The sequence below is a fragment of the Spodoptera frugiperda genome, chromosome 1 (assembly GCF_023101765.2).
Source record: "Spodoptera frugiperda isolate SF20-4 chromosome 1, AGI-APGP_CSIRO_Sfru_2.0, whole genome shotgun sequence".
Classification (NCBI taxonomy): domain Eukaryota; kingdom Metazoa; phylum Arthropoda; class Insecta; order Lepidoptera; family Noctuidae; genus Spodoptera; species Spodoptera frugiperda.
In genome coordinates this window covers 5,582,841-5,603,471 of record NC_064212.1, presented here as the reverse complement: position 1 = coordinate 5,603,471, position 20,631 = coordinate 5,582,841, and the positions used below count along the sequence as shown (strand labels likewise).

Genomic DNA, 20,631 nt, shown 5'->3' with positions numbered 1-20,631 from the left:
AGAAACCTTTGTTGTGATACAACTATTGTTGTCTGTAACTATAACAGATAACCGACGCGACGATGAAAGTCAAAAATATTCGTGTCTAGCAGTCGCATTGTGTCGCTCGTATCTTGATAATTAGTTTGGCTACACTTACCAAATAGGAGCATCGGATGACCTAATTATCTTTGAGAGGCTACTTAGTCTGAGACTACGTAAGCTAGGTTTAGCTTGTAACGAAGGTAGCTTAATTTACCGTGACGCAGCGTTTGGACTGGTGAAATCCGGCACGTGTTTACCCCCTGAATAAGCAAGAAAGTCAAAGAGAGTGGCGGTACTTGGAATCATGCGCTCCGTCTGGCTGCTTAGACTAATTACTGCAGCTAGCAGGGTTAAACTGGTTAGTTGGAGCGAGGTGGCGGGCGGGCGGGTCGTATCGGCGTGTCGCATCACATACTGGCGCGCTGCCTGCCCGCCGCCTCGCTCGCGCCACACACTTCACTAGATTGCACGTGAAACACGTGCACTCGGCTCGCTTGTTTACCTATCTTGCACTGAATCATTCGTTACATGTTCCCCACGGCAGCTGTGAGACCTGCACGTATCATACCGGCTACGAAACTTGCTGTGTTCGTATTTAGGAAACATTTTCTCTTGGCTGCAAAAAAATCCATTTAAGATTTAAGTAGGGTACGCTTTCTTAATGGCCGGCATAGATCATATCATTGTCTCTTTGACGGATGCAAAACACTTATCAGAAAAAATGTCTTCGTAGTCAGAGAATGAACAGCTAATTTTATTTGTTCAAATTGCGAATAATTCTCTGGATGTTAAATGTGCGGTTACGCCTTTTTGTCAGCTAATAAGATCATAAAAAAACTTGGCAGTAAAGTGAAATACACAAACCTCTCAACGGGCGCTAAAGGCATTCCTCACGAAAGCGTTCACTGACCTAATGTTTTTTCACCCCACGCCACGTTAGTAAAACAGGCAATTTACGCGAGCCTATAAGTAACAAGATTCATTAAGGCTGTTACAAAGTGGCGCGGCCGTTCTTAAAGCGAATGGCCCTCGAGCTTGCAGCGTTCATAATGGCCGTACGAGCCGGCCGAGGCGCCGCGCGCAATTTAATGAAACACCTGGAGAGGTCGCGCCTGCTTCCGTTGCATTAATCTCGCACCCGTGCTCCCCGCGACCCAAACAGACCTACCCTGCTACCGTTGCCACTACATTCATTTGCTAATTATATTCTACAATGTGGTTTGCATACGTAACCTTTATGATAGTTTCGAGCCCTAAGCTCCGAAATATCCGTTTAAAAGTGGCCAACTAATATTAAAGCCGGGATAAACAAGGAGTGACCGTGCGGCGGGCGCTCGCCGCCGGCAACGGCAAAAGTGGCTGAGATAACTCCGTGCACGAATGCATATTTTAACGTTAAGCTACGGCACCGCCATGCAAACTTGTTGGGAACTTCACTGGACTGAATAATTCTTACTTTAAGGCTTCCACGAAGTTTTTTTCGCCGAGGGAGGGACTCCTCGACGTACACCTACATATAACCACAATAATTAAGTAAGCATGAAAACTAATTACATTAACTCACTATTAGCGCTGCCTCGGAGTTTCCTTAGTACAAAAAAAAAAAACAAGAAAAAGATTAAAAATGTAAGTTGTAGGTAAACACCAACAAAATCAGTTTTTCAGACGCCGCGCCGCGCCGTGTTAACGTAAATAACAAAAAGTTTGTTGCTAAATTATCTTAAATAACTTTCTGGGTGGTGGCTTTAATTCTTACCCCGTTCAGTAAGAAAATCTATAAATAACACAAGTCGTCTTAACTGCTATCTAACAATTGAAACAGATAAAAACAATTAAATAAATAATAAGAGCCTCTAGACGAATGCCACTTTAGCGCTTGTCTAAAACTCAATGTATGGGACACTGACAAGTGACAAAATTTACGTCAATCCCATACAATTTAGTTTTCTACTCTACAAATGGACAAGCGATTTCTGATACGAATAGCTGATGTCGTAACTCCCAGAATATGCAACCAATGGGTAGTGTTTAACACCGGAGTTGTAATTGTTCACTTTAGGGACCTATGTCAATATTGATGTGTGATTATTTCGAGTCAATTAGATAGTAGCTAATTATTTCGTTTGGTAGGCGTGTTCGACATTACGTCAGCAATAAGCGCGGCGGGCGGCGGCGCCGCCCAGAGGCCGCGATAAAAAATACGCGCTGAGCGGCAAGCGTAAACACGCGCCCCTCTCGCATGACGCCTCATTAGCCACTCCCCTGTGCCTCTATAAATCATTTTAAATTCAAATTCTACTTACTTTCAGAATTGACTTTGCTTACCTAATTCCCTTCCCGACCACAAAATTTTGCAAATTAGATTTCACCTTTCCCTCGCTCTGACTTGTCGAAAAATTATTTGTAGCATCCGGCGCCGGATCTTAGTCTGCTCGTGATCATGATGCCTACCTTTATCACTCGGTGACTATACCACCTTTTAATTCCCTCTTCCTTTTGGGACATCCGACTACGTAATCTATCTTGCACTCCCTTTCATTCATGCACTTGTTTCAATGTCACCGTGTCTTCAGAGTACTCTAAATGTGTGGAAAGTTATTGAGTGCTTATTCAATTTAAGTACCCAACAAATAATCTGAGAACGTATCAACGTGCCAACGTTATGAAAATTTTAATGTTTCCAATTCGGAGAGCTATCTAAATGTGGACGATTCTGTACGATCAAGTCTATTTAAAGTGTTCGCTGACTGTCACACAAACATAAAGCAAGACTAGCCACAAATAATAGCATAAAATAATTTAATGTTGTGTCCGTACCTGTATGTGTGGGCCACGTGTCGCGTGCGCAGCGTGCCTACTCGATGCAGGAGCTGGCACGACTCATCGGCCGGTTCTATTTCCGTCTGTCCCCAAATATTTCTGGCACACACTTGGTGCGTACAAGTGGACTCCGAGCTGTTTCGCGACGAGAGTGTGTCATTCATCGGCTCGTTACCTCATTGTTTTCCTCGTGTGTCGATATATCCCGACGCGTGTCGCTCGCCCAATAGTAAAATAGACGAGTATAGATCGGCATGTGCGTACGGCTGACCACGCATCGTCGCGCGTCGACGCCGTGTCACCGATACATCAATCGAGATCGAACGTTCTAATCGATTAACGACCGCACGCCTCGTCTGATGTGTGCATTCTTCATGTCCTGTTCGGCTGATTGCTGATTTGATTAAAACATTTATGTTGATTTCTTTCGGAGGCAATGAATAAAATAATATACTTTGTCTCATTGCATTTTTGATGGCTGTCCCTTACGAATAGTGTTGGAGAAACAAAAGTTTTGATATTTAAAAAACTAACAGGTCTATATACCACACACACACACTAGGCAGTTGGCAAACACATCACAGACAATGCCGATAAGGGCCATTTATGCCTTCCCTAATGAGTGAGGCTGGCACACTGAAAATATTCAGTAGTAAGTAAACTCGTGATATAGTTTTCAGTCTTGAAAATGGAAGAGGTGGCATTTGGCAGCGGCTGGCGCGATGGAGTAACAAGGTGTGGCGCGTGCCGACTGCCGGCGGACGCCGTTACTTTCGAGGGTTGTTCGTTATACACGTCATAGTTCCCGAGAGCACTCCGCCGCCTTACTGCTCTCACCTTAACGAGACAAGCGTCTCGCTTCATTGACGTCGTTTTCGCTTTAATCGGGCACCAGTGCCAAGTCACGGTGAGATATACTCATCTCCAAATTCGTGTCGTTTGCTTCCTGTATTCGGCACATTGCTTTTTCATCGAACACAGTTTCTTTATCTCCTGGATCCCAAAGCAGTGATGAAACTGACTCTCGGCTAACCCCTTATTGTATTGCAAGTGCGCATTGTTGTGTTATAAAGGACACGGAGAGGGTACCGCGCTCGGTTTGCTCCTCCACTATCACACAAAAATGTTATTAGTTTCGGGCGGTTATTGCCCACCCTGCGCTCGTACGACCCTCCCGATGCCCTTCCCGAACAAATAGGCCATATTGAAAGTTTTTGTTTAATTTTCTGGATTTCATATAAGCAATCTAACGTTAAGTGCGCATTGTAGTTTTATTTGTTCAGTTTTTCTCATTAGGTGTAGGTGTAGATTTTCAAACGGAAATAGTTACAACTACATACGCGTTTTATTTAAAGTAATATTGCATGCAGTTAAAGCTTAAAATAAAAGCTCGTGAATGAACAAAAGGCATGTTAAACGAACAAATGTAGAGGCATAGTGATCGAAGAGCAATTAATGTGTCGTAATGCGTTTGGCGAGCGAGCGTGGCGCGGTCATCCGTCTGAGGTGGCCGGCCATTTGTATCCGCGCGGGCATCCGTCACGCTAATCGCCGCGCCGATACACCTGCAGCGTGCAATCGATGGACATTATTTCTATGTAACCCTATCCAAATTTAAAGGGATTTAACCATTGCCTACGGTATTGTATTATCATTTCCTAAATCGAACTACATTCATAGCTAATCACGACAACATTAAACTTAATTCAACCAATACGAATGCAGCTGAATGTTTCCAACAATAAACTTATCTCAAACGTTTCCCAAACTGTAGCAGCTAATAAATAGAAGTTTGATAAACCCAACAGAGTTATCACAGTAATGATGAAACGTGATCACCCATTCAAGTTTCACAAACGGGTTGGTTCGAATCGAAACTCGGCTAAAGTAGACGGCACCGAGTAACAGGAAATAATAACTTTATCCCGAGCTTAAACTGTGAGAGGACCGTCCAACTAACATTATGCCTGCCAGTAACAAGTTAATCTAAATGCAGCCGACTGCTTCCACTAGCTAGTTGTAGCACGCATCGCCGAAGTTTAATAACTGAGAAAATTCGGAACATGTCTGCATCTGATTCAGCTGCAGCCAAAGATTTCACACTTCACGATGTTTGCTCGCCATGCCCTGTATCTAGTTACGTAGATGTAGATGTCTGCAGGCTAGTGATATCATCGGGCATGCTTTGAAAAAGTTACTCACTAAATCACTCCAAAGCAGTTCCGTGGACATTATCAGTAAGGGAACCCTAGTAAAGTACTGAATATTCAGATGGCGTTTGTTTGTATACGTATTTCTTTGAAACTGCGATAAGGGCTTTTCCGTTTTTTCACTGAATAAAATATGGCGCAGGAGGCTCGGCGTGCGACGATAAAACGTCCGCGAAGCTCTTCCCGTCACGTAGTGCGACAGTTAATTACACGGATGTAAATAAATCATCATAGACGGGTGCGGCGGAGGGCTTCGATTCCGAAAGGCAATTATCTCGCGCCTCATTGACGTCGAAAATGAGCGGAGTGAGGAGCGCGGCCGCCCCCAACGCGCCTCAGAAATATTTGACACCGCCTAAGACGCGGTTATAAGGAAAAATCGAGTGGAGGATTTCTGGTGGCTACGTGCCCGGCTCACGGCAATTGTGATGCATGGAGGGATTTCCGCACATTCGGCCGATATTGAGCCGAAACCGCGGTCGCCCACCGCTCTGCTACACATATTGCTTATCGGAATGATATCGAATGAGGTCCGCCATTTTCGTCTTTTCTCAGAGCCCTGAAATGTCGGTTACCTGGGGCGTATACCTCTCATATCTATTGCATTTTCCATTTATGTGCCATAATAGTGTCGTTGTCGCCCTCTTATGTGAACGTTACCAAACATTCCGGTACAGATAGCAATCGATGGGGTGAAAAACCTTATTAGCAACTACTTTTTATGCTGTTGCCGCGTGAAGGCGTTGTTTAATTTTTTTTAATAGATGAGCTCTGTCTAATTTTTATATTTGTCATTTCCAGGGTCGGTGTAACCGCGAGAAACCACCTTGCAAGTACTTCCATCCACCCCAACATCTGAAAGATCAGTTGCTAATCAACGGCAGGAATCACCTAGCACTGAAGAACGCACTAATGCAGCAGATGGGCCTGACGCCCGGCCAGGTGCTGCCTGGCCAAGTCCCCGCTGTGGTGAGTCACCCAAGCTACGCTCCCTCCTACTACTACCGAAGCTTCGAGCGATCGGACCTCCACACTAATGTAGGTATTCTATGCACGCAACACGCAGCTTTCGGTGTTATCCGCTATTCTGTATCTTATAAGCGTTCTTACTATTGAAACACGTAGACTTAATCAAGTATCGTGTTTAAGTTGTGCCTCGTTTGTGTACACGTAACTAGTTAGATACATATCAAATACCAAGTTACACATGGACTCTGCGCATTGAAAATATTTTCATCCGTAAGTAAATTAACTCGATTCCCTCGTAAAGTTTTCTCAGAAAACTTAATCATGTGCACGTTGAAAGTTAATGGTAATTTACTTTCTTCGAGGCGGCACAGCCGTTCCTGCAACTAGTTCCGCGCTTTAATTTAAAGTTTCGCTTCGAGTGCGTGAACCTGCTAAACAAAGTCAGTAGTAATCTGTGTATTTATTTTAGAATATAGATACCTACCTACCTAGTCTACTTATTTGCGGGCACAACTTAAACTTTGCCGCCCGAGGCCGATCGCTCCCCACTGCTTGAGCATGTTTGTACGAATCGTTCCTTAAATGGCATGACTATTCTCCAAACTTACTCACACGTGTATGATCTGGGTATAAGCGGTAATGCAGATTTAATCACCGGACATCGTCCTCCTCACTATTCACTCTGTCGCTAACTATGCGGCCCAACACACTCCTCGACCTTCCTCTTCGCACTGCCTGCCGCCGCGCGCCTTACCGCATCCGTAGTTTTCGTTGATATCTCTCGCATCTCGTAGTAGGAGATCGTAAGTGTCTCGTGGTGTTAGGCATCAGCCGAAGGTCGGTGCGAAGAGTGAGGTGGAGGTGATGTGCAGTCCTGGCCTCGCACGATGAGTAGCGTGTTTGTGTGGTTGTTTGAGGTGGGCGGCGTGGGCGGCGCGGGTGCGGCTGCCAGCCACCTCGCCGCGCTGGACCCGATCAGTCTGGCGTTGCTCGCCCCGCAGGTAACTGCCGCCGCCGCCAAGCGTGACGCACTACCGCCGGCCGCCTCGCCTCCAGCGCCTTGTTCCTTTCACACGTGATACAGCTACACCTACAGCACCATAATGCACTGTTAACCTAGGATTTTGAACCTTTTTGCATCCTTTCCTGGTTTACCTTTCCTTTTGTCTTTTGGTGGCCGGTGGGTAGCTAGACTGGATAAACCGTATGCTTCTTTAATATTTCTATTTGTTTCTTTATGATTGCATGTGATGGCTTGTTTGGCTAACAGATTTCTGGTTTAATAAATTTTCTATTTGTTTTCGATGTTTGTAGGTGTATAGCAGCTTTTGTAAATGTTGTATTCGATGCAAGCATACATTGGGCTTCCTAAACGAACCAAGCGTTAAAAATGTATTCTAGCAAAATATAACATAAGATTTGAACATGGTGTAGTGTCGAGTTCGCAAATGTACAAGTATACTGAGTGTTAGTGTTGGTGTGGTGTGCAGGCGACGTCACCGTACCTGTCGGGCGTGCCGGGCGTGGGCTCGACGTACGCGCAGTACTACGCGCCGCAGCTGGTGCCGGCGGTGCTGGGCCACGACCCCGCCGCCGCCGCCGCCTCGCCGCTCGGCGTCATGCAGCAACCCGTGCTGCAGCAGAAGCTGCCGCGCACCGACCGCTTAGAGGTAAGCATACCTTACAATATCACTCAACTCACTGTCAACACTCGAGTAGTGCTTCCCCATGTTGCCACATATGCCGGGGACCGACCGATATTTATATTATACTATAATATTACTTATTGATAATATATATTTCCCATTTAAATGTAACTGTATTGTTAGGTAAATTAAAGAATGTCGGTCCCCGTAGCAAATTTGGGCTGATATTGCCGTATGCCCGTCCCCGTGTGTCTGTGGCGCGCGGGCGCACTGACCCGGTGCGCCTGCGTCTGCTTCGCGAGCAGCACTCGCTTACTCCCTCTGGTGAAGGACCTACACTGTTGGCACAAACTCGGCCTATGTTGCGCACGCTCATATCTGCATATAGGTGTGTAGTCGAGCCATTCTTTCGCACCGACTTATTCAGTGTCGATTTGCGCTTACAGTGTAGTCGTGCCGAACGCTTCACTTTCGTAATTGAACAACTATAGGCAAAAGATTAGGGGATTGAAAGCTAAAATTTAGCTGCTAAATTATCTTTCTCGACCAAAACTAATTTGAAGATGCGACGGATGCGTAAATCGTTAGATTCGAAAGTATAACAATCGATTCGATGAAAACTATCAGAAAGCGGCGTCGGGTCGAGGTCAATGATACAAAAAAATTGTATGATGTGACTATAAAGATGAAATCGCCACACATAGACATAGTTTACGCGTTATCCACATCAGAGTCGCGGTCGCGTCTTAGTAAAGTATTCGCAAGACACGTGAGGCATTGCTAAGAAGTGGTCGCATCGCGTGGTGTCGCGTGGCGCGCAGACGTGAGTGTAGGCAGAGGGTAGATGAGCGCGGGGCGCGAGCGGCGGACATGGCTGGTGTGTGGTGGTGCAGGTGTGCCGGGAGTTCCAGCGCGGCGCGTGCAAGCGCGCCGAGACCGAGTGTCGCTTCGCGCACCCGTCGCCGCCCGTGGCCGCGCACGACGACGGCTGTGTCACGGTGTGCATGGACGCCGTCAAGGGCCGCTGCGTCCGCGACCCCTGCCGCTATTTCCACCCTCCCCTGCACCTGCAGGCGCACCTTAAGGCGCAGGCGCGCGGCGCGGTACGCCACCAGGCTGCACGCTCTCGCCTCGCTCGCTCGCGCTCGCTTCTGTTCTTCCGCTTGGTCTCGCTCGCCGCGACGCCGCTTACGTTCGCAGAGCTTTGTTCTGTTCAGTTCGCGCCGGCTCGCGCCACGCTTCCGTCGCACTCACGCTTCACTTTTATTTTATTTTTATCTATCGCATAATATCACCTTACGCCGAGCTTTAGGTGTATTCTGTGCATCTACTACATCGTTATTGTTTCTGTCCCGTCCTGCGACGCTTCGCTTCACGTAGACGGCCGCCGCAGCCCAGCAGCCGACAGCGAGCGCGACTTCGGAGCCGGGCAAGAAGCGGCCGGCGCCCACCGAGCTCGAGCCGCCACCGGTACAACGCCAGCTTTGCACGCTTCTCCTCCGCTCCCAGTCCCGCCCGCACGATCCCTCCGCGCGCCTCTCCCTCCCGCAGCGGGCAGGCGGCGGCGCGGCGCGACGGACCACCCCCGCCCCTCGCGCCCCGCCGCCCTCCGCCCGCACCGAGCCCTCCGCCCGGAGCCCTCCGTTCAACCGTCTGTTTCTCGTTTCAGATGGACATGAAAAGCGTCGGATCCTTCTACTACGATAACTTCGTAAGTATTACACGATGGTGACACTTTCATTTTAGAACCGGAAACTTGTCGCAGGTTTCTCACATCACTCTTTACTTTTCCTCAGGCCTTTCCCGGCGTGGTGCCGTACAAGCGACCCGCTGCCGACAAAGCGGGCGTACCCGTGTACCAGCCGGCGACGACCTATCAGCAGCTGATGCAGCTTCAGCAGCCGTTCGTGCCCGTATCATGTGAGTACCCCGCACCCGCCACGTCCGCCCCGCCGACCGCGAGCGTCCCGTCCAGTGCCGCGCCGCCGCCGTCCGCGGCCGCGCCCGCGCCTACGGCCGCGGCTCCCACTCCTCAGCCGCCCGCCCCGGCGCCGCCGGCTCCCTCGCCGCCCGCCGACCCAGGCACGCCAGACCCCGCCGCTATGGCTAAAGAGGTGGCACAGAAGAACTACGTGGCCGCGCTGGCATTCGCAGCGCAGCACTCTGCCATGGCACAGGCGGCGGCGGCCTACACGCAACAGGCGCTGAAGGCGCAAGCGCGCGCCGGCATGCAGCACGCGGGACTAGTGCGCGCGCCGCACATGATGGTGCGGCCGGGCTGGGCGCCGCCCATGCCGGTGCCGTACTACCAGCAGCCCTTCATGTACGCCGTGCCGCCGCCCGCCCCGCCCAGCGCGGCGGCGGCGGCTGCTGCGGCGGCGGCGGCCGTCAACCCCTACAAAAAGATGAAGACCACATAGAGATCGCGCGGTCGGCGGGGCGCGGGGCGCGGGGTCTCCGCGTAGAGACTCGTACTGTGCGGCCGAGTGTCGCCCCGGCCTGTCGGGGCAGTTAGCGCTAGGCGTGTTGTCACATTTGTATTGTATTATTGTAAGGACGAAGCGAGCGGCGTCGCCCTCGCGGATGTCTCGGTAGTTTTACGCTATATATATATATACTACTGTATCTCTACTCACTTACCGTTATTACCCTATGCGTGTATATTTCTCGTATCTACGATCCCGGTAATAATAACGCTTGAGATGCATGACTGTACGTTTTTTTATTACCTCTTGTCGATCGTCGTTTATCGTGAAACCTATCGTCGTACTGAGAGTTGAGCGCTTGGTCCGTCGATCCCGCTACGTACACGCTTGTTCTCGAAGGAGCTCCGCACGGGTGCGCTTTGGCCGATGTGTCGCTCCCGTACCTACTAGTGGTTACAGGCTTGCAGCAGCAGGCCCGCACCTAACACAGCCGCCTTCTAATTTTCGCATGGAATAGAATCCACCACCCCTATACGTTTGGCTCATCAGGTATTATTCTCATTATTCTAGTGGCTCCCGTGTGCGCTAAGTGTGGCGAGTTCATCAGTAGTGGCGCGGGGGCGGCGTGCGTCGCCTCCGCAGTTTTGTTTCGATCGCACCTCCTTCTATTTATTTTTAACGCTTTCTGTTACATGCCTTCCGAATGACGCTTCGGCTGTCGTCCGCATTGCAATCTTTTGTCGCTTTTTGTGTCGGGCGTCAGGCTGTGCGCCCCCGAACGCGCCTTACGTGGTGTACACCGACGAGCGCGGACAGGTAACGAGTGCCGCACCGCCGCACTCCCGCGCACTCCCCGCGCACATCCGCGCACTCCCGCGCATTCCATGCTCATTCCGCGCTCACTCCAACGCACTGCCGCTTTGTTGTAGTACTGCGCGTCATTGCACCACACTCTAGTGAAACAACATTAATTGTCATTACCACTCAAACAATTTCTCTATTAAACTGACGGTCAGCAGCAGTTATAAAGCTGCTTAATTAACACAATGGAACATCCTGTTTCCATTTAAAGTCAATATAATTTTAATATCTACAGCTCTGAATTAGCTGTGAGCCTCCACTAATGTTGTTTTTGCTATTCTGTGGTGTCTTCACGTTCTATATTCAGCAAAGTGTCGTGTGAGCTGAGCTCAACGCTAACACATTAATAGACTAGACGCAAGCCCTCCACGGCACGAACCCTGCGCTATCCCGCGCTGTCCCTCGCTATCCCTAGCAGTCCCCGGCAGTCCTCGCAATCCCGGCTCACGACCAACATGCCTCGCTCTAACCAGTACGCTATCGAACGCATATCACCTCCTACACCTCTGCGTTTACTGCTTATTATGTTTTGTTCAGAAGCTCGAAGTCAATTTATTAATTACTCAGTGTTTTGAAAGTAAATCCTGCTAACTAATTTGTTTTTTGTAATTGTGTGTTATCGTAAATTGGCCTAACATTAATTAGTACAGAATAAATGACAATATACATTATTCACACAAATAAATCTAAATTTTTGATATCCTTGTTACACAAGCCAATAGTACCATGTATAATTTAACAAATGAAAGAAGTAAATCAAGCAACTTTGAGTCCGCCTAGATGTTCAGAGCTTGCTTCTTCACTCGGCTTCAGTAGAAGTACTGTTTTAGTTTTAGTTTGTGGCGCTTCACGCGGGCTTTGTAGGCTAAACACTCGCTTGTTAACAACGAACCACGAAAGTCACACGATCACCACACTACAGCGGGATAAGGTGCGCTTGGTGAGCTTGTTCTATTAAACCTGACGACACGCATCGAGCGAAGACTAGGTGGATCACGAGTTAATGTCGTCACCATACTAGCATCGTCTGCTCTGACGGTATCTTTCGTCCCTGCCGACACAGGGGGCAACAGGCCGCGTATCTATTCGGTGACCTCTCGATATATCCGGCACTACAGTACAGTGGAGGTACGAGGACTCGACCGCCCGCCACTGGCCGCCCTGGCCGCCTCCGACGGCCGCCGACTGGTGGCGTCGCTTGTCAACCGTCTCATGATAATATATCTTGTCATCATCACACCATCTAGTCATTGTGCTGTAACTGTATCGATATATATTGTAATGAACAGTTGATGCTACAACTTACTTGTTGATGATTTTTAGTTTTGTATAGTGAGACATACTTGCTTTCAAATGTGGAAGAAGTCACTCTACAGTATTGCCTTGCTTACACCCGGTAAGATACAATCAGCTTACTATAATATCCTCAGTATAAGTTATTTCCTGTTTGCAGCCTATACTGAAACACGCCGCTTGTCACTCGCATGGAGTTGCAAATAATAATAACTTCGCTCTCTTTTCTTAAACATGCTTCTTGAACTAATGAACTCGGCAGTTTCAGTAAAGGTCACTTTAATTATTGAAATTTAACGAAGCCATTTTATATACTACTAAACAGTTGACCTTTTCAATAATGTACTCACACTTGCCTAATTTACATGTAAATAATACCTTTAATATTATTAAAATGCTTCGTCAACTGTTTAGTTCTAATTGAGTTCACCTTTTGGCCAATATCAACTATCAACTGCTAATAAGGGGGTTTTACACTCATTTAAATGCTTTTTGTAAACAGTTATTTTACGCGTAGTTGGTAGTTGAAGTGACGATGGTGAAATGAGAAAACTCGAAGTGATACTATGACATAGTTTATAGAGTATTTATTGTAAGTAGGGTACAGTATTCCTGTAGACCTGTAGTCATTCATTCGTAATGTAATTGTACGCAATCACTTCGAATTTTCTGTGATAATGCTTAAAATGCTTCGCCGTTGCGGCTTCAATTCCTCGCTTACGACTTGTTGAGGCCTCTCTGACGCTTGTTAAAGTGTTCACGTAGATGTAATAATATACTTGGTTTTCTTTTGTTTGTCGTACAGTAACCGCACTCTCTAATGGTCATTATGTTGCAGTTTGTACTACCACTAACATGTCACGTCCAGAACTGTCATGTAAGCTAAAGGTATAAATTTAATTTGTCTATTTACATTATAACCATGGCAACCTACCGATAAGCATGACGTCCTCTGTTCCTCTACTGAGAACACCGGGAGATCTAAATTCATCACAGCCGACGCAGACCTCTCCACACACAGCCTCTTTTAGCTTTATTATAGCAACAGTTGGTATTTATGGGTACACTTTGGACGCTACAAAACCTCTAGTACGCCCTCGCCCTGGTAAAAGTTGTCTAGCATCATGCTTAAGCTTTTTTGTAAAATATAGTCACGCTTAAATAAGATTGGCTGCGCAATAATGATTATACTTCAAGCGTTCTGCATGCCATTTAGATATTATATATTCATACCTATGTGCATAGTGCAGCGTACTTAACACTACTCTCTGACGGTTATGGAAGCTCGTTCACGAGAATAACTCCAGCAGTGGGCTCTAATGTACTATTCTCTTTAATGTTGCATACTATTACCTCAACAGTACTACAATATAAAGGTGACACACATAAATACAGCGCGCACGTAAATAAACAAAAGAATGCTTGGAAGATCCAATCATATTGTGCAACGAATCTTGTAAAGTTCTTGTAATATTGAAGCAGCAACAAGATTTGATTTCGAGCAATTTTCGCCTTCCGTGTGTCCCGTTTTGTGTTAATTTTATGTAGCGACAGAGAAACTACACACGCATACTTTCCTTCCATACGAATATATATGACAACATCTGTCTCATCCGACCGACACGACTAGGGAACCTTAATTCAATACAATGTGATAGGGGCAGTCTAACGACCATTTTGTTATTTGCTCTTTGATATTACAAAAACTATTTCAGCGTTATTTTTCAGACGGCTGTGCAATGAGGATAATAATCAGTGTCAGATGTATGAATGTCCAATCAGTGATGAAATAGAATTTAGAATTAACACTATTAACATAATAAGTTCATAAACCGTCGGTTCCACGTCTCCTACACTCTTACATGTTGACACAGACTTTTTTTAAGAGTAGCTTGTATTTGATCTTTTATACTTATATCGACTGTTTATGAAGTAGATTATAGTTATAAGAAGCATGCAGACTGTTGTTCCACAATGCCAATTTGACTCTTTTGGTGTACTTATACATGAACCCTAAGGGTGGTTTTGTTATGTGGAATTGATGCATTTATCAATAAGAAAAAAGGGCTTTAAAATAACATTTTCTTTCTCCATATATTATTTAAGCAAACGAAATTGCAAAAGTTTTACAACGAAAAACGAGTTTTACAACGAAATATTTTATGGACATGCATAATGTGCTAAGAAATGACGAATGAGCCTAAGTTACATTTAGACTAATTACTTACTTTGTACCAAAGAGCAGAGGCAAGCAATGTGGAAGCGGCAGGACTGTGTGTATATTGAAATTGAGTAACGACAATAATACTAATGAAGGTGTTGTTATATTTGCAGTTACTGGACACCCTCCCGGTGTGCCAAGATTTTAATCGACAAGGATGTACAAGACCTACCTGCAGATTTGTTCATATTCGTGAAGGTGAGCACCAGTTTCAATTTGCCATTCACTCTCTAGTAACCCCCATTCTAGCAAGACAGTCGAGTCAAGTCATTCTGATATTTGTTGAACTTGTTACTAATCAATTGACAGAAATGTGTCAGACGTTTCAGATCATCGATAGAACAGTCCCCTCTCCCTTCTCCTTGTATATCTGCATGTTCACCACATTTTGTTGTTTCATTCATAGCGTAGTTTTACTATCTTTAACAGTAGAAGACTATCCGTAGACTGAACTACATTTAATCAACTTAGTTTAGATATTTGTTGTTGGGTACATTATATACTATTACTGTATTGTACCAGTTTTTCAAGATTAGTTCAGTTAGACTAGTTTTCAATAGTTTTAGTATTTGCTTGTCTATTCATATACTCAGTAGATTTTTACATCAATCTATGATATGCACTAATTTTCATGTAGAATGGTTTTACTAAAACCAAATAGTCAACTTAGATTTGTAAACTCTTAACATTATCCATTGTTGTCCCCATTTTGATGTGTCTCTTGAGTGAAGGCGAGCTGCTTATGTTGTACGGGTACTGACGCAGCGCGGCGTGTGTTGCAGGGTGCGGGCTGCAGGTGGTGGGGTGTCGCGTGGTGGTGTGCCGCGACGCCGCGGCCGGCACGTGTCGCCGCGCCGCCTGCCGCTACTACCACATCCCCGTACAGCTGCCGCCAGCGCTGCGCCCCCCTTAACCTGCCCCCCCGCCACCCGTCCACCGCCGCACCCGAGCCCTCATCCCTCCTCCCCCTCCCTCACCCCTCCACCTCCACGTGATCCGACCCATCCCCGCATCGCCCGCGCCCCGCGTTATCCATATCGATCGCGCCTCTGGCACACTCGGGAAAGGCAGGTTCGGCAAGTATCCTACTGTCGCTCCCGCGGCTGAGGTGGTGATATCTTAGTGAATATCGGTTAGTGTAGAGCGGCCGGGGCGGGCCGCGTGCGCAGCGGCGCCGGCGCCCCGCCCCCGTCTGGAGAGCGTATAGTCTTCGGGAAGAGTGTGTACATAAGTAGCGGGATATGATTCTCAGGCACGGTCATACGATTGTGATATGAATAGATTTCGAGACGCCGGAGCCGTTTGAGTAATTTTATCGAGATCGTACCGAGATCGTCGAATAGTAGTTAGTGAGGTTTCAAATGTTTTATTACTATTGTATATTATTTTTTTTAAGATACGATATGAGTTCCTGTAAAGATCAGTGCGGCCGCCATCGGGCGCTGCATGTAAACTTTGTTGTATATAAGCAAGCGGTGTAATGTTTATGGGTGGTGCGGAGCGCACCGTCGCCGCCGGTCCGTTCACGGCCGGCGGCCGATGCCGGTGTCAAAAGTTGCATCACCCCACTCCTAACGTGAGCATTTTTGTGAGAATTATGTTACTTTTTTACGTATGTTATAAAATTATTTTTTTCTAGATGACAAGTTTTACACTAGATTAGATTAAGTGAGTCAGTAATGAAACACCAATAGAGTAGCCGCTTCTCTCCCTCGGCACTGAAACTTTTGACGCCGGAGCACAACTCGCGCGACTGGTGCCGCGCGCTCGCTCGCTGCGACTAGTCGGTACGTCGTTCTTCCCTTATGGAGCCATCCCGTTCGCACCACATCCCACGTCCCACGACGCGCATGCGTCGCCCAGTTCACACTTTAGCATAGATCGCGACACTCGTAGAGTGATAGAGGACAGAAATTCATAATACAATGAACGTTATCGGACAATATTAAACGAAGAAGGCATACTTCCAAGCTATTTACCTAAATTCTAGGATAGAACGTCGGCTTTTATTCCAGATAGATTTTGCTAGATAATCATTCTTTTACCGGTCGATTCCCGTCTATCGATGCACAAAATATTACCGACGATCGAGTCCGATTACCTCTCGGTGATGACAGCATAAAGAAATAGCTACCTATATTGTTTTCAACACAACAGTATTAACGTTTTGATCAAATTTATCTCGTCGTATGTATGTAGAGGTGATATGCGGATAGAGAGAGAGGCGGGTGCGCGCGCGCCGTGTCGCGTGCGTCGCATGTGTCGCTAGTGTCGCTCGCGGCCCGTATAGCCGCAGTGTCGCTCGCGGCCTGTATAGTCGCAGCGTCGCACGCACGCCGCGGCCGGCGCGCGCGTCCCGAAGGCATGGAAGCCTAATGCCTAATATTATTCCTAGTCCATATCCTTTTTGTTGATCAGTCATGCGATTAATGTTAGAAATAAATATTAATAATTTGATTTATTCCTCCCATTTAGTGGATATTTTGATAATGATATATTAATAATGAAATATTTAAGATACATAATACATATTTGATTCTAAATCCTGATAAAGTGACACTACGTTAGTAATTTAGTCGGAGGGATACTTGTGCCGTGATTATATTTTTAGGTATATATTATGAAATAATTCCTAGCGTCGGAATTAAAGAAGTGATTAATGTGTAAGCGTGTTATATTTATTGTCGTAACGTAAGTGGAATGCCATATCGATAAAAGGTGAATATCGGATGCGGAGTCAAACTCATTAGTAACTCGTTGCGTTTGTGTTTATGTTGATTGTTATTATCAGTCCCGTGCTAGTGGCTAAGTGAACAGTTCACTTTTATCAATACGGCACTATGAGTCTTAAATATATAAGTTGTCATATTATTTTTTGTTAAAATTTATCGTTTCATGATTATTTGTTGCCTATAATTTTTATAATCAAAATTTTATGATCTGACGCATTTATTGTAAGACAATCGATTACTTTTATAATTAATTAGTGTGATAATAATAATTATGGTATCAAATTGCCGTTATGAAATATAGAACATCGAAAGTATCCTTCCTGTTTAGAAGGGACTCTTCTGGCCCAAGGTTTCTAGTGGATTTTATATTTTTCTTTTGTTGTATTTTTAATGTTGCGTGTGTCTTACACATAATATATTTCATTTTTGTGATATTTTTAACTATAAAGTACTGTTATTATAAATCCAAATGGAATAATGATGACCTAATTAATATTCAAGAATTTATTTGTAAATCACAAAAAAAAATGTAAAACTGTAAATATATTGACAAAAAAATGAACTGCAACACAATAATTGATTATTATATCTCTCATCAAATACACTGTAAGTTGTTTGAGTACCAAAGTAATGGTATCTAATTATGTAGTATGTACCTACAGTCTACTTATTGTAAACCGGTCCAGTGAACAAAGTATTGATAATATTGTGAAAATTTTTTTATTCACGAACAATCACAGAAAGTACATGACATTGTAATATTATTTATGAAATTACTATGTGATGTGATCTTCGGATCAATTTTGAGTACAGTATAGATAATAAACAACTGAATATGTGATTTATGTCTTTCATTCATTCTATGTTAAGTTACCTTCCTATCCCATACACAGAAGCAAACCTAAAAATATTTGTTCTGATTTGAACTCTATGACATGGACATAAAAGTTACATTACAACTTCAAATGTTGAAACTATGAAAGTTATAAGAAAAGGGTATGCCTTGAAAAGACGTCAAACTTAGATTCTACCTAACGAGTGTTAGTGATGTTCGGACTTTGGAGATTTTTTCCCCTAAAAAGTAAGTATCAAACGAGATAGTTAATCTACTAAGTTAAAACGAGGAGACTAAAATACTCCAACGAAATTATTACTGAGGATTAAAAATAGCAAACTATTGTTAAACCCTTTTTTCTAATCAGGAAATCGAACTAGTCTTATTTAGCAGCTTTGATAGTTTTTTGATGTAATATGAACAGAAAATGAAATTAAATACTTAATGAATTTATTATAAACCACCGCAACAGAGAGACAGAAAATCCTGTCTGGGATAGTCCATTTGGCAATTTTGGCAATAAACTATAGGGGCTTCTTGTCAAGTGGTTTGGATACTAAGCTATGTAGCTGTGTGAGTAAATCTAGATAGTAGGGAAGAACATAGCACGCATCTTTCCATATAGCAAAAAATAGCTTAGCTGAGACCGTTTCCACCAGTGATGAGCTATCTACCTATGAATATGATTAGTGGAAGTCAAACGCAGCATAGCGCATTTCTGGTAGAAGAACATCCTAAAGAACGATATTGCTTACTCGGTGTCAAATGTGTACCATCCCTTAGTCGATACACGAGGTGGTAACTAACCGACTAATGTATTCTACTTATACTACCCACACGACAATAATGTCCTACTCAGTACTTATTCTACTTACCTGTAACTGGAACGCACAATCTAATAAAATCTGTTTTGGAGCGGAAGGGATCCTTCAAAGCGGCCGTGACCCTCATACGCGTTTCATTACTGCGACCTAAAAAGATTTTGAGGTCGCGCCACTTGAAGGTACTTAGTGAGACACGTGGCGGCTGACGATGACGACATTATTGACGAACCGTGCAATTTTAGCTGCGCTGGTTTCTGTCTACGTTTTATTTTTTAATTTGTCTTCATGAAGCTGTTGTACATTTTTGGTTTGAGATATGTTTAATGAGTTGAAAAGTACGGTTTAAGTAAGTAAATTGCAATGCTATCAAAGGGCTTACACGCAAAATAAATATAATATATGAAAGGTTACGCTAAAGTTGTAGGCAGAGATACATTTCCCTGTTTGTGTTATAAGTCCCATATAATAAGGGATGAGCCTATTGCCATATACTGGGCACAATTCCAGACTCCGTGCTACTACTAAGATTTTTTCTAAAAACCGAAAAACACCTAGTAATACTTTGCTCGATCCGAGAATCGAACCGGCAGTCGCACTTGCGACCACTCGACCCTCGGCACTCAGAAAATAAAGAACCTATTAAACCCACTTTTCAACAGTTAAGCTCAATGTACCTATAGGAGATGCGCAATGCGCATATTACCATGGATAAGTAGGTACGGTATATCACCCCTATTAATGAGTTTCGCAAAAATCATAATACTTTACTCGACTCAGAAATACAATAAGAGACAGACTGCTTGATTGGCAATCAGATTCGCTGCCAGTCGACTTGAATTAGAAAACTAGATGTTACGTACTCGTAAAATATGCACCTCTACCTAACCCTTCGAGTAATAAAACGTGTGATGTCACTGTCAAGTACTATTTAGTAGGTGCAGGAATCGAACCTACGAAACATTGTTCAGCAGCCAGTCACAATCTCGAATATGAGCGTGAGTATGGAATGTGGCATTCATTGGTAGTCTGAGAGATCACATTATGATTATGAGTCGAGAGTTCAACGTTGTTGCTATTGTAGATGACTGATAGGTATTACATAATATACGCAAATTATTTAAAAAATAAGTTTCTCGATTTGATAAAACCAAAACACAGACCAAAACTTCAAGTGAAATCATTTCTGCAAGAGAAAAGGGTTCGTGGTACCTACTGAACAATTTTTTACCAATGATCATAATGGAACTCTAGGTTTCTGCTGAATAAGATCAGAGGCTTTATTACGTGTTTGTTTTACGTTAAAGAGAAGTTTTTGTACACTACTAAGGGTACTGGTTGATCAGGGCATATGCATACCGGAGTAGACATGTATGATAAATCAATACCTAAATCCATCTCATGATAGTGGAATTAATCTTGTGGAATTATCTGAGGACGAAGAGATTATACTAGATCAGAGTCCTAATCTCATAATAATCGCACAATCGCCCTAATACGTTTAGTAGTAAGACATGGAGAAGGTCGATTTCAGGAGTCAGAAGACGAGCAAAAAAATTATAAACGGTCTCAGACCACACCTAGGATTTCTTGACAAACACTTACACACACATTAGTACATGACTAACTGGCACCTAGTTTGGGCAGGAATGCATATCCCAATCTGTAAGGAATTATTGTTATTTTGAAATTTTGAAATCATCGTCATATAAATAAATATTTAACTAGCATAAGTAAACAGAAAAAATATTTATTATACTCATTGTAACATCA

At 44.7% G+C, this 20,631-nt stretch overlaps 1 protein-coding gene across 25 annotated transcripts in view; it reads left to right on the top strand.

Annotated features, from left to right (window-relative positions):
- Nucleotides 1-18,043, top strand: part of LOC118273257 (protein muscleblind) — a 237,237-nt gene extending 219,194 nt beyond the window's left edge. For 13 of the 25 annotated variants that reach the window (XM_050695240.1, XM_050695705.1, XM_050695214.1 and 10 more), the window contains 6 exons: nt 5,856-6,092; nt 6,941-7,024; nt 7,514-7,693; nt 8,563-8,772; nt 9,339-9,380; nt 9,466-10,380. In XM_050695240.1, coding sequence (XP_050551197.1) covers nt 5,856-6,092; nt 6,941-7,024; nt 7,514-7,693; nt 8,563-8,772; nt 9,339-9,380; nt 9,466-10,089 — 1,377 coding nt within the window. In that variant the 3' untranslated portion in view covers nt 10,090-10,380. Of the gene's footprint in view, nt 1-5,855; nt 6,093-6,940; nt 7,025-7,495; nt 7,694-8,562; nt 8,773-9,049; nt 9,140-9,338; nt 9,381-9,465; nt 10,381-10,858; nt 10,912-14,583; nt 14,669-15,252 lie in introns of those variants that run through there. The other 12 variants (XM_035590140.2, XR_004783405.2, XM_035590144.2 and 9 more) reach the window with 12 other exon arrangements.
- The last annotated feature ends 2,588 nt before the right edge of the window (nt 18,044-20,631 follow it).